We start from the raw sequence: 14,465 nt of genomic DNA on the forward strand, positions 1-14,465 counted from the left end.
TATAAGAAAAAAAGAATTAAAAATACATGTTACTAAAAAAAAAAGTTTAAGTAATTAAAATTCTTTAAATTATAATCTATATTTAAAAAATTAACACATAAGGATTATCACATTTGAAAAATTATCACAACTAGGATTTTGATATCAACTAAAAGCTACATTATAGTTCGGACTTCATACAAAGTGTGAAACAATGCAACCTACTCCAAGCACGTTTTGAAACAAATTACAGGCAAATATCAACAGGACAGCACTCCGATGTGATTCTTTGTTATTGGGCACCTGCTCCAAGAGTTGGTGCCAAACATGAATCAGTATCCGAAGAATTGAGGGTAGGAAACAGTCCAAGTGAACAAGTGAACTATAGAGGCTTGTGCGCAGCACCATGACCTTGCGGTTATAGCGGGACATTGTAGACTAATATGTTTCATTTCGCACGTTCCTAATTTGGCTTTCAGTTGCGAAATCCTAGTCTACAATGCAAGGATTAACTCGCTAAACTTTCTTCAGTGAGACTCTTCACATACTCGCAAGACCGTTTACTCTTGACGCGCTGCCACTGGCTTCACCTAGACAAAAACCCTCTTTTGTTATAATAGTGCCACCACTGCGTTGCTCTCCGCTTGATGATGCTCGAGGTTACGAAGAACGATTCGGGCAAACACTTTAGCCTGCATTGCCGCAGTTGCTGCTGCAGCCACAGTCCGCAGCACTCGACTTGCACCGGTCTTCTGCAGAAGATCTGCATGGTGCATCGCATGCCTACCTCCAGGCATAGTAAACTGTTCCACACACCCACACCCTACGGGTCAGTAAACCTAAGTCGAAAGGTACCTTAAACCTCAGTCCAACACTCCCCGTAACAAAACGAACCTAAAAATGATACAACCACCCCATCGCTCCGTCAACTCTGTCCTGTCGATCAGCACCAGTGATTACCTGCAGAAGAGCAAACGCAGCACATGTTCGGAGAACTGCAGAACCATTCCTCAACATGGCCACAAACCGTCCAAGCTCCGCTCCACTGCAACCAACCACGCCGAACTCTCAAATTTTGTCCACGTCCAATGCATTGGGAACCACTGCTGTCGTTACCCACTGTCCAAGCCTCAACTTCCCTATCAACTACATGAACCCAATACTCAAAACTTGCCAATGCCCATGTCATACAAGACGGGCTTAAATTGCTTCCACTCAGCAAAAGAAAACAGCTATCCCACTCAATCTCATTGCTCCGACTTCAATGGATGTGCATCTTCCCATCCCCACACACACACCCCTTACCTGCATCTGAGAAGTCCAGCTTCTTGGATCCTGGCGGTCTCCGCAACTTGGTTCAGGGTGGCAGGAGCCCACGATGACGCAGCAGCTGTCAGAGCTTGTTGATCACAGAAAGTTAGCACAAACGCATCAATGCTTCGCAACGCCAATTTCCGAATCGCTTCCAGGTTCACTGTCCTGCCATGGTTCTCTCCGCTCGATACTCTGACAGCAACCTCATCCATCCTGCACCAGCGGAGCCCAAATGTGACGCTAGTCTACAACACGTCTATCTCGCAGCATTTACCCACACTCCTCTGCCGGACAACTCTATCGCTACACAGGCCGCCTCAGGACTTTCGAACAAGTCGTGCACCGCTGCACAAAACGCCTAATTAACTACCTCAACTATCGAAACATATCCGAATGAGCTCCTGTTATGCAACAAAACTTCATCGTCCATTGCTGGGCACCGTCACCATCACCGGACCTAGTTATTTCCCAAACGAAAACACTCGACTACACTGCTCCACCACACCGCACACACCCTGACCACATCAAGACGCTTTCCGCGGACTTCCACCCACCCATTCCACACAATTCCACCAAGTTCGGCAACATCTAGCTCATACAGGCAGATATGAGTGCTATACCTGCCATCGAACATGTACGCGAGGGCCAGAGCTGCCATAAAACGTGCCATTTTAGATCTTGACGACGAGCACAAATGTACAAGCGCAGGGACTCCTTCTTCCGCCATGCGCAACGCGTTACCGGGATTGAAAGCCAGATTCCACAACGCGCCCACCGCTGTCTCATGTACGTCCTGCAATTGCGTCAATCCCATTCCAAACCAACACTCAATACGCATTCATTGCTGAGCCAACGGGCCAACACCGTCCAGACTGCACCATGGTACAAAAAGCTATTTCACGAACAGCTCCATGCACAGCTATTCCTCACACCTCAACAGCACACCATCTGCCCTACATACTGTTTAATGTATGTTCTGACCTCCGCATACTAGAAAGCATCCCAACGAAGCACCAGCCCTTGAGCTCGACATATTCGTAATCAGTTTCATCCACAACCTCCAACTGCTGAGACTTACAAGCTACCATATATACTCCGCTGACCAGAATATCACATGCCTCATGCTGCAAAACCATGCGCCAAATCCAGCACCTCACCTCAGAGTTCGAGTGTGCCAGAGTGATCAGCGGGGCAACTCCACCTTCACGACCGATAGCAATGCTGAGCCAAAACACACATTCACAGCACGCACTTCAGTGATATCATCTCCGCAGGCTGCAAACCGATCCATAAAACCCCAACCTCCACACAAGTACATATCATCGACTTCAGCACCCACAGATGAAGACCTGCACCCTTCAACAAACACCCAAGGCTTCCGCGAAGAACACAGCTTCCCATCACGAAAAACGTTCTCACCTGTTGGCTTCAGAAACAGATAGACCCCACAATGCACCAGCAGCCCTCTCCTGCAGACCTTGAGATCCGCTGCTACAATCTTGAGCTAAAGCAACCTACACAACCACCACAGGTTCGTCATGCATTCTGTGCCAACATTCCTCTGCTGGATCCCCACAGTATTGTGGGTAGTCTACCTCTGACAACGACATGTGCAATTTACTCCCAACCTGAAAAAAGGTGAAAGTCATCCCCATGTCGTCCTCAACCTGATATAATCATGACCACATCCCAATGGTACACATCACAACCAGACGATTTCCAGGGGTCATTCACCACCACAACTAATTTAGCGTCTGCATTACGGGAGCAATTTTTCATTTTCAACTCCTGTTCCACTGCACCCTTGTACTGCACTGTCACGTGACCCACCACGGAACCGAACGACAACACTGACTCCTCCATCTCTTGCTGCAGTCAAGACTCGTGTCAACTCTGACTCACCAGTGCCTCCACGCCACCAGCTGCTGCAATAGCTTCTCGGTTTCTATCATCAAAAGACAGATTCCACAGTGCTCCAGCTGCTTCTTGTCTGCACATGTGAAAGCCGATACCAAAATACTGTCAGGTAAGTCACCGAGTTTGGACCTTATCCAATCTCATTGACCAACCAATTTCAATGCCGCACACTCGCCTCAGAGATCACACGTACCTAACGCCTTCATGGTTAGACCCAGTCAGGCGCACGAGAGCTTCAAGTGCGCCTGCCTCCCGCCCCACAGCAGCATTATTACCGTTGCTGTCTCCATGAGTGGCGAGATTGGCCAAGGCGCGCGCTGCCTGCAAACAATCACGATTTCAAGACCTGTACTGAGAACCACCACAAGCTCTCCCAAAAACTACAGCCCATACAACCTCTGGACGTGCACCTCATCCACGAAAACCAAACTCCGATTCCAACACCGCGACCTCAGAGTCTGATTGCCCCGCACCTGCTCTTGCACCCCTTCGTGATTACAAAACTGTGCAAGTCTAACTAGGGCCCGTACACCGCCAGCCACAGCAACTTCCATGCTGCACTTGTCATCAGCTGCTAGGTTAGCCAGAGCACCTGCTGCTCGCTCCTACCATCCATACAAAGTGCTCAGCGTTAGTGTCCACTGTTCTTGAACCCTGTTCGAAGGATCCAAGCAATCCCATGCGCTTCTGATCAAAACTACACCGTGCACAGCCTACACACATCTGTGCAAGGGTAAGGGTCCTAAACAAGCGTCACTTCTTCATCACATCCGACAAAATCAATCATCGCAACAGATTGAGAACCCGCAACACCAATTCGGAAATGCAAACATCGTCAACATGTCAGATTTAAAAACAACTATAGCTCGGCTCATAACAATCCCAAACTGGTGAGGAATGTACGTGCTCACCAGAACACCCTCCCCTCCAGCAGGCCACTTAAATGCCAGATCCACCAGTGCTTCAATTGCGCCTGCCTCGGCTATAGCACCCTATTAGCATCAACGGTCGTATTTGTAAGTGCGAAAATGTGACCAAGACAGCCAACCAACCAACTATTTCAAAACCATGCTCACTATGATCTTAACTCCCGGCCAATCACAAAAACAACCTATCGTGCACAGTAACTGCAAACAGTTCACAAGATGCACTGTTGTAACTTGCACCACCACAATCTGTCTGCACAGGTCTTTCGGTAACATTGACTATCACAACAGAATCCGTATGACGAGACTCCGTAAAAATTCCATCATCGAATGTGCAGTTCCTTGAGCAACAGCATCCCGACCCCCACACACAAAATCCGCAATTCGCAAACGCCTCATCATTGTTGGAAAGCATGGCACCCCACCTTATGCTCTTCCCCGACCGACAGGTTCCATAAACCCCCCGCTGCCTCCTCGGCAACCCACCGATTCGGAGACCTCGCTAACGCAGCCAGGATACTGATTCCCCCTTCCAAAGCAACCCTCTTCGCAACTTCTGTATTTACAGATAAATTTGCAATGGCCTGCAACAGCCACACGGAATGTGTGCCATTAGTCGTAATTCACTATACTGAGTAACCCACGCAAACCACGCCTACACTCGAGGGAGGTTTAATTGAACATGGGTCAACTTCGAAAAACCGCCATCATCGTGAACCAGTTGCCATTCAACCCTACTTCAGCTAACGCCGGAAAGAAATGCAATGCTTCCGCCTGCCCGCCTGCCAACCACCTAGTAAACACTACCCTCTCTCCACAAAAACTGTCCCGTGCACACTCGCACTCCGACTCGTTCCTCAGAAACTAGAACTACCTTGGCGGCTTCGGATTGCACTCCCTCGCCACAAGACTTTGCCAGACCTAGCAGCAACGCAATGCCGCCACCGTTCATCACAGCTTCCGCCCGTGCAGAATCCACAGTCGCATTCTCATCATCCACCAAAACAAACACCGCCAAAGCAGCCGCAGCCCTTTCCTGTACATCCTCCTGTGCGCTTTGGACCAGTCGAAGCATCATGGCGGTTCCCTGCTTCAGCCAGAAGCTATCCAGGCTGGGCGCATTGCTCTCCGCAATCTTCAAAAGTGCATGTGACAACATTCTCTCCGTCCACTTCGCCACTTCCGGGTCCACACGCATGCGCCTGCCATACCTGGATCGTCCAGACGAACACGCCTCCTCCTTCGAATTGCTCGGGTTCAGCAAAACCTCCAATCCTTCCATAAGATCTGTGAACCGTGCCAGCAACACCGCCGTCTTTGACGATGGCGACGGGATCGGGTTGCTACCCTCCTCCAGAAGGGGGCAGTTCAGGCCGCACACCACCTTCAGTTCGGGACATGCAAGCACCTGCGCCAGTGTGCTCGGAGTTATATCCGTCCGAGAAACATCCAGCCCACTCAAGTTGGGCAATTTGCTCCAGCACTGCGCTGCCGTGCTCCACGCTATGCACCTGCATCCCGCCACGGACAAAAATCGTAGGTTCCTCGCAGCCCCGAAAGCTCCCTCGTCGATGGTGTGACTGTCCAGAAACCCCAGCTCTGTCAGACCCTGGCAATGCTGGAACATTGCCTGAATGGCGTCTCGGTCCACATCCCGAATGCCTGAGATGCACAACCGTCGCAATTTAGGACAACAAACTGCTACCACTTTCAGCGCCTCGCTCGTCACCCTCTCGCAATCCGAACCCAGCTGCAAGCTCTCCAGGTTCCCATGCCGAGCAACCACCATGGACAGGGTTGCATCCGACAGAAGGCTGCACCAATCACCGCTCAGCTCCCTCAGCTCCCTCGCATGCAAACCCACAATTGAGTTCGCGAACGCGCCTCCGCGAAATTTCAGACACTGCAAATTCGAGCACCGGCCCGCAAGCGCCGACACGACCTCCGAATCCAACCTGTGCAAGCGAAGATCCAACGACGTCCACAACGACGTCGAGCTCCCCAACCCGCGCCATGCCCTGCACACGGACGCGAGACTCGCCCTATCCCTATAGTTCAGCAAATTGAACAACCCGAACACAGTATCATCCGGCAGCTCCGTCCAATGCGCATCGCGATCCCCAGCAATTCCCACGCCCGACTCCGCAACAGACACTGCCGGGGCACTACAAGCGGACGACGACGACGACGGTGTTATCCTGGCCTTCTTGAACAAAACCGGCTGCTGCTCCTGCTCCTCCACCGCCACGTTGACGCTCCGCCGCCGCTTGTTGGACATATCATCATCACCTCCTCCCACAATCGCCCGCTTCATTATCTAGCGCAACGCGAACGCAACACCTTGGTCGCGATCCCTTGTTATCCAACCATCACACTCTTCACCCTCCTGCACCTATTCACCCATTCCCTCTCCCCAGGACTCGATCCCATTCCGCGACGTTGTTAGCTATTCCCACACCACGAAACACCACGCATGCGCTAATCATAATTCCCCTCCTCCTTTCTCCCTCATCTCCCTCCCACCCTCAAAATTAACAACGTCCTTCCTTCGGAACCATACCCTTGCACTCAATGTCTGCTCCTCTACGCATCCCCTGCTGCCACTGCGCCCCCGCAACGTAACCAGGCTCTGCGCGTTTTTCATCACCCAAGCAACCGGCAGCGTATACGTTACGGCTCATACAAACCCCAATTCCGTCACGGACAGCATCAGCAAACACCGCCTAGCAGAGCAATCGCAACCCTGTCTACACAAACAGCTCACAAGAGGAAGGCAAAGGATATGAGGAGGAGGTGAAGAAGAAGAAGCACCAGTGGAGAGGAGAAAGAGAACTACATACTGCCTGCGCAGCCAGCCAGCCAGCGCAGTGCCAACCCACCTGGGCCGGGCCGGGCCGGGCTGGACTAGGCGTGGCGTGGGTGGGTCAGCCCGGGCCGCCTTGTTCCAGCGTTGACCGGGACCTTGCGGCAGCTCCGTTAGTCTCCCTGCCCGTCCGGGCAATTTTTGTTCACGAATGAAACCAGACTTTCGATGAAATATGGGATTGATGAAGTTTTGATGAACACATGTTATGGATGTGTGATGAACGAATATATGGATGATGTTTGGGTGTTACTGGATGGACGAATGAGGTGTAATGATGGATGGATCTGGATAGATGGATGACGGACTCTGCGGCATCCTTGTCTATTCACAAGTAACACGGTTGCGATTTTTAAAGTTGTCTTACTTTTTGAAAGACAGTTGAACGTTGGGGGCAAGATTTCATGTTTATTACGGTCACATTGATTTTGGACACTTTTTCGAATTCTCATGTATGCAGCTTTGGGCGTTGAAATATTCAATTGTCACTTTGTCACATGATGCAGGTTATAGCTATTGACAAAAATTGTTTGTGTGTGTATGGAGGTTTGTGCAACTTTTAAAACATGGGTTTGATTGTTTGATAATATATATATATATATATATATATGCGGTACTTTTATGATTTTGGATTTAAGATACCAATGTATATGTTTAAGCACACACATGTAAAAGACATTATTTTTATTTGAAAGTTAAGTCATGAGATAACTCTTTATGATTCTCTACACAAAAAACTTTTGCTTTCAAAGAATTTATTTGAATATATATATATATATATATATATATTTATACATTTACACATGTACATTTTTGGTCTTTGGTGTTGTTTTTGTTATTAAATTTTCATTCCATATTCTGTTTTTTTCAGATAAAAAGATGTCCGTCATAGAGAATATACATTGAAATTGTATACTGTTAAAGTGAAAGTATTTATAACATCTACAATTGAAACCATATTCTGTATAACGTGAAGTTTAAACGTTTTGAAGCAATGTAGGTTCAAAATTTAAAAGTAAAAAGTTACTCTACCTAAGTGTTTCATACCATTACACTATTAGTATAGTAAACATTAGTTGATATATCATAGTTTAGAATTAACAGGAAATAGACATCACTTTGCTATCCATACACTGACAATAACATGTCAAAACTAATCTCGGCTTCAAATCACATGCTTTCAAATGACACTTCCAAGCCAGCTCTTTTCACCAGTAATCTTGATTAGGTCCAAAACCATTTCTTTCACCACAAAAAATCAACAAAATGTCGTTTTTTCTATAATAGAAACCATTAAAAGTATGTACGTCGCACTGCACTGCGTTGGACCAAGCTTGTATTTGAACAACGTACTATGCCAGTTTGAGGGTACATCAATTCTCTTTTCAAAAAAGAACAAATTACACCGGAAGCATTTACATGTGTTTAGACAGACATCTGAATGATGTGATCCTTTCGAGGCTTTGGATGTAGTGATAGGTGCCCAGTAACTACTCGACATGATTTGACATTCACAATGGGCCACATCAGTTGAGCTCATCTCCATTTGCTCCGAACATCTCAGCTTGTGAAATTCAGATAGTGAAATAAGCTAGGTTACCAGCACAGCAATCGTTCACGTTGATATCAATTCCTTTCACTAATGCCACATCAAAAGAGTTCACATTCGTAGACAGAAACCACTCCCGTTTCGATGGATTCAATACAACAGCCAAAGCTCTTTCCTCATCAAAAAGACTCGTAATGAACTGCAAGTGATGGTGGTCTGATGAATAAGTTAGCCATTTCAAAACAGACGTTTCGAGTATGTGTGGAATACCATCCTGAAGTAGTTTCACATGAATTCCTACTCCATTTCTCTTACACGGTATGAAGTGGCCACAAGCTTCCAGTAACCTCATGTTCATGAAGCTCAATTACCAAGTGACAATTCAGCATGTCTGGGAATAAGCAAGGCCAACAGACTGTTCTCTGTACATGTCAGGAAGGGCAGCAGCAGCTAGTAATGACGTCCAAGAGATTATTCAAGTACACGCAGAGACCAGGGCTTGGAGCAACTTCAGTGCGGATAGTACAGTAGTTGACACGAAGTGGGTACAGCTATAGAGCCCTGGGAATTAAGCCTCGCAGCCGCCATCTGATGTGGATAATAGCTACATAGTTAACATGTATGAAACTCCTTTCCGTACTTAAGTGGGAGCTCGAAAACTCTCAGGTCCTCGAAAGCTGTCTCCGGCTCGGAAGCTACTCCCTCGGAAACTACCGAAGTCTATAAATCTGCGCATGGATTCGGACCTCACAACTGGGTGTTTTTTGCGTCGGTGTAAATACACGGCACCTGCGACCAAAACTAGTAGAGCAAATGCTCCAGCGAGGGTACCCGCAATTATCCAGACCTTAGTTTTGCGTGACATGCCATTCGGATTGGGTCCCGTAAACGCCTGTAAAGAACATGTTGCGAATTTCGTGTTAGTGCGCATGCGCGAGGCAGGAGCAACAAAAAGATCTACCCAATACGACAATATCAGAAAAACGTGATGAGGGTTTCATGGACTCTTCTCTGAAGAAATTGTGAGGATGAGAATGAAATACATAGCACTTGGGGGATGATTAGAAGAGAAACATACTGAATTTGGACCATACTCGCTACCAGGCGGTTTCAGCAGATCCAAGTTGACCAAACTCCCGTTCTTTATCGCCCCCTTGACCTGCACATGAATAGGGTTCCCAGAATTCGTCTCAAAGAGTTTAGGAGTGGAGTAGAACAAGTACAAAAAGTAGCATTTTCTAGGCCGGGAAGCGAAGGCCTTATAAGATAATAGAGGTATACTAGTGAACACTCGTAATGTAACTTCAACCATTCTACACCACAGTTGGATATCAAAATTCCAAGAGCCCAATGTACCATTCACAAATAACACTAGAATAAAATCCCAATTCATAGGGGTATACACGGGATAATTTGAGCAAACGCGAATCGAGAGCCAGAATGCAAGCGTTATGCTGTCAACTACAAGAGAATAAAGAGGGTCGATCGAGACATACCACCCACTCTGTAGGTGTAAGCGACATGAAATCATAATAAGGATCCTGTGCTGCTACACTCCGGCTTCCAGTGGCAGGGTCAAATGAGACTGTACCACTGCAGCCCTCGAACTTTAGGACTCCAGGACCAGAGCCGTTAAGTGATTTCAAAACATTCTGTTTGGTAACAGTTACATTTGCCTTAATGAGGTTGTCGATAACATGGAAATACGTTTGCACAGCGTCAATTAAGTGGGCAACGTAGGACCGGGTTCTATTCTTCCTTTCAGAGGGATAGCCAGGATATTTTTTAGCTTTCCAGTATGAGTAAAACTTTTCGCAAGCGGGGTTGTTAATGTCGGCACCTGAAACAATGGTAAAAACTCCTGTGTTCAATTATCATATTGGAAAAAAAAAAAAATAGAGAAACATAAGTAGTCCTATCACATAGCAACATCACTCCCTCCAACTGAAAGAGGCATGATCCCTTCCAAAGATGAAACTTCTAGTTGGTTGAATCTTTCAGTGTCCTCACTGCCCATCAACCAACATAGGAACTTGAAATTTTAATAGTCAGCCATTATAAACCACAGTTCGACGTGAATTGTATTCCTCCGTCTGTGAACAAACAGGTCTTTCCAAACCAATCAATAGTTGAAACGAGTAAAAGAAAAATTAAACTGAATGACACACACAGATTTGAAGAATACTAACCATGAGGGGTTACTCCAATTTCTCCTAGCAAGGCGCTTACCAAACTGGGATCTACAGCGGGTAAACAACACTTTCAATTTCAACGCAGTAAGCGTGCCATGAAGCTTAACAAATAAGACACATTTTCTCTTAAACTTCTGTCCAGCTCCATATGGGTAACGATATGAAAAGCCAAACCTGTAGTGTTGTCCGTAGGATCAAATGCAGTAACTCCATCTGTCCCAAAGTACCAATATGGCCACCTTATCCTGTCCTGCACATAGTAAGCCAAACAGTTTTACAAACCCTCAGATCAGATTCGACGCAAGGAAAGTTTATGAACAATTTCAATTGATAGTAAATCAGTCCCCAATCTATTAGACAGGAGTCAATTCTTACCAAGTCTCTGGCAGCTTTCCAGATCTCATAGGCTTGGATTGGTTGCACAGCCATGACTACAAACTCTTCCTTTCCGACTTTGTCCAGAACACCAGCAAGCTCAGTGATATCAATAGTTGAATTCACTCCTCTGTGAAGAAGGAATGTATTTACAATTGTCGCGTTACCTATCGCCTGGATGTAGTTCACAACAATCCCGATGTTACCAATGCAGCTCTTGTGCTGGAGTCCGTACTTAACAAATAAATGACCGGTTATTTTTTTTAATATGCAACAGTCCCTAATACCCTACGTGACAAGAGAGCAAGACCTACTCGTATGCTTCTGTCCTTGGACTGAGAAGGGGAACTGAACATGATTATCCACATATACATAATTACATGGATTTTTGTGGAGTGGTACCAACATTGACTATTTCTGAGCCCAAATTCATGCTGTAGTACTGCTGAGTGGTCAACACCGTGATACGTTTGATTTTCAAATGTAACACCTGAGATGAATTTCACGTTAGTGTAATAGTGTACGTAGCAGCTGAACCCAAACATGCCATCACGAACGCATATTGACAAGGTATACTGTAGAAATTCGATTGTGAACATTAAATTACAGCTGGTCACGGCAAACTAGTCCAGAGTAGCACATGTCCAGGCACCTGTTGTGATCTGGGCTATGCATTCACATAGGTAGACGTTAATTTGCATACGGAAATAATTTGCGCAAAACAGAGTTTAGATTTAAATATTTGCAGAAAAGAAGTGATAATATTCGAATGATGAGATGAAAAATACTTACACTAGCTGCAATGGCTGCTCCTTGATACCTATCACTAAATCTGCAACGAAAAAACAAGGAAAAGTGAGTCGGTGGCACCAAACAACACATTTCATCCACAGAGCTTGATAGAATCCTCCTCTGATTTGAAATCAACACTGCGTCAACAGTTCGGCAACGAAAAAGAGAATCGCGACGGGATATATACACTGTACGGAAAATTGTTGGGAAATTAATCCGGTTCGAAAGACTTTCTGAGGTGGCAGCGAACGAAACAAGCGGGTAATTTTGTTCCACAAAAACTCTGCCAGCTGACATAGCTGCGTCAGAGCAGGCAGGACCCACTCCGCCGATTAAGAGTGGAATTACTGTCGGACGGAGAAGGGTCTCCGCAGCCTGCTGGCCGAGTTGCCAGTCACATTCAGTGGATTTCAGCGTTGCGACCATCGTGTATGGTCTCTTCTCGGAGTTCAGGACCTCCATAGCCACTTGAAATGCCGAATTCCTGGCAAGAACAAAAAAATAGAGGCCAAACTTCAACGCCGCACGTTTTGAGAGTTGATTGAAAATAGTAGAGGTGTAAACTTTACATGATCTCTCTGCAAACCTTGAAAAATAATCACCCGTTGCCTGTCTCAATAATGCTATCCAATGAAATTCGTGGTTTGAATCAAAGGGGTCGGCACTCACCATTCAATGGCCAGATTGGTGGGAATGACTGAATCAGGTGAAGGCGACAGAAAGCCTATCCTGTAAGTTATATTCTGAGGATTTTGAGCTGTTGCATCCCCAAAGCAAATGCATATTACCATTGCGAGAAGAACTGCCATAAACCTCCCCATTCTTGCCATCGCAACGAACATCAACTCCAGTGACTCCAGAATTCTCTTGTCAAGGTTTAAAGAGCCTTCATATCGGTCTTTATACAAGGCTGTAGCTACAGAGGAGAGAGATACATCCAAAGTATCTACTCAATTTGAAGAGTGCTGTCTACCCGGCGCAAATGACCTTCTTCAGTCTGGAAATGCAACCCAAGAACTATATAATGTCAGGTGGTGGGCTAGAATGATCCCCCAGAGAAGAAGCTCACCGAAAAAAATGTTATCCTTCTCCAAATGAGTACTTCAGGGACAAACAACGCTAATGATACGAAAGACTTTGGCTCTAGCTATGTCTAAATGTTCAACTATCAAGAGGACACACGGGCATAGCACAGAGCCGAAGGAATACTAAAACATTCAAGATACAATCAAGAGCAGTTGAGAACCTAAATCTAAGAAATTCCAACGACGCACCCAACTATACAAAAGTTAAGTTAGTGATGTCCAAGAGAATGAGCTAGGACGGACTTACATTTCTTCCAGGATCGCAGGAAATGCGATAATTAGCCTACTTTAAAGCACACCATAAAACTGAAAACACAAGAAAGGACAAGACTGGACACAAGGTAGTGCGCACGTGCTTGATAGCTCTTGCAACCTCTCAGGTCTGCGCCAACCTTCAACATTCACACCTAAAACGCATAGCAGAGGAAAGCTTCAATTGCTGTTGAGGACTCCGACACATGGAGCTCAAGAACATTTCTCGATTGCGAAACTGCAAAGACACTCTACTTTCCATCACACCGCAAGCTCCAGCAGATCACAAGGGCGGCACCTTCGAAACGCGAAGGCGGCAGGAGAAACTGGGAAAGACGCCAATGGGTTGGCAAACGGGGTCAGTTCTCGAGACAAACGTCGCGTGGTGCTTTCAGATAGCAAACTATAAGCTGCTTTCAAGGGAAACACCCAGGATACCAATACAGCCGAGAACAGGCAGGAATGATTTGACCCACATCACACAGATACTACCAGTGTAAAACGTCGAAGGACGCGAAACCAGGGAGACCAACAGTGTGCAAAGCTCCAGAAACCAAGGAAATTTCAAACTTTCAGTAAATGCCTGGCAGGATTCTGTTACTCACACTCATATGTACAGGCAATTGGGCGTCTCTGAGGTGACGACAAACGTAACGAATGCCAAGACTGGCAAAGGAAGCACGGTGCAGACAATCAGAAGCAAAGTGGGTGCACGTCCTCCCACTCACTCACTAGGTATGGTCCCCAATGCAAAGCACAATGAGCGATTTTCTTCTGCACAAAGCATTCACCAGATACCCGCTTCGGCTGCTGCTGCCCAACGGCCCACTCCTTACAATGCGCGACTCATGCGTGCCACGTCCGCATCAAGACCCAGTAATCTGTCAATTCAAAGCCAACCCCGATCTTACGGGACATTGATTCGTCCGATCTTCCTCTATCACTGGTCCCTACCACTGCACTACTCCAGCCACACCGCTTCGTAAATAGACTCTAAAAACACCAACATAATTGCATTGTGGGGAATAAACTAGACTTCCTCTATTGCCAAACCCCGCACGTCATTATCATCAATGCAGCATGCACAATCGCACTGTCCCCCACTGGCTCCACTTCCAATTCCCCACTTTGACTACTGACGATGGACGACGCATGAACGTTGAGGGGACTAAAAGGAGCTCCAGCCCGCTTCCTTCATGATGATGCAAACCCGGCCTTCAT

The 14,465-nt window shown here is 46.6% G+C and overlaps 2 protein-coding genes across 9 annotated transcripts; both read right to left on the reverse strand.

The window, feature by feature from the left end:
• Positions 1 to 226: 226 nt before the first annotated feature.
• On the reverse strand, positions 227 to 6,927 carry LOC112281479 (protein ARABIDILLO 1). Of its 2 annotated transcripts, none has more exons than XR_016502634.1 (12): positions 5,011 to 6,622; positions 4,562 to 4,720; positions 4,122 to 4,202; positions 3,684 to 3,815; positions 3,404 to 3,531; positions 3,196 to 3,283; positions 2,713 to 2,807; positions 2,451 to 2,514; positions 1,914 to 2,086; positions 1,285 to 1,506; positions 940 to 1,125; positions 227 to 782 (listed from the first exon to the last, which is right to left on the reverse strand). XR_016502634.1 is itself a non-coding variant. In XM_024518054.3 (12 exons), the coding sequence occupies exons 1-12, from the start codon at positions 6,448 to 6,450 to the stop codon at positions 591 to 593; spliced, it is 2,859 nt and encodes a 952-aa protein (XP_024373822.1). In that variant the 5' UTR covers positions 6,451 to 6,927; the 3' UTR covers positions 227 to 590. The 2 variants fall into 2 exon arrangements, 1 of the variants encoding a protein (XP_024373822.1); XM_024518054.3 differs by having other exon boundaries at positions 940 to 1,024; positions 5,011 to 6,927.
• Positions 6,928 to 8,743: 1,816 nt separating this feature from the next.
• On the reverse strand, positions 8,744 to 14,334 carry LOC112281222 (glutamate receptor 3.5). Of its 7 annotated transcripts, XM_090249793.1 has the most exons (12): positions 13,850 to 14,040; positions 13,349 to 13,570; positions 12,577 to 12,904; positions 12,095 to 12,391; positions 11,908 to 11,947; positions 11,522 to 11,605; positions 11,116 to 11,289; positions 10,915 to 10,990; positions 10,738 to 10,788; positions 10,045 to 10,388; positions 9,627 to 9,707; positions 8,744 to 9,440 (listed from the first exon to the last, which is right to left on the reverse strand). In XM_090249793.1, the coding sequence occupies exons 3-12, from the start codon at positions 12,747 to 12,749 to the stop codon at positions 9,189 to 9,191; spliced, it is 1,572 nt and encodes a 523-aa protein (XP_090105919.1). In that variant the 5' UTR covers positions 12,750 to 12,904; positions 13,349 to 13,570; positions 13,850 to 14,040; the 3' UTR covers positions 8,744 to 9,188. The 7 variants fall into 7 exon arrangements, with proteins under 7 accessions (XP_090105919.1, XP_024373263.1, XP_090105921.1 ...); XM_024517495.3 differs by lacking the exon at positions 13,349 to 13,570 and having other exon boundaries at positions 13,850 to 14,334; XM_090249795.1 differs by lacking the exon at positions 13,850 to 14,040 and having other exon boundaries at positions 13,240 to 13,818.
• Positions 14,335 to 14,465: the final 131 nt, after the last annotated feature.

This window comes from Physcomitrium patens, chromosome 4 (assembly GCF_059467195.1).
Source record: "Physcomitrium patens ecotype Gransden chromosome 4, ASM5946719v1, whole genome shotgun sequence".
Classification (NCBI taxonomy): domain Eukaryota; kingdom Viridiplantae; phylum Streptophyta; class Bryopsida; order Funariales; family Funariaceae; genus Physcomitrium; species Physcomitrium patens.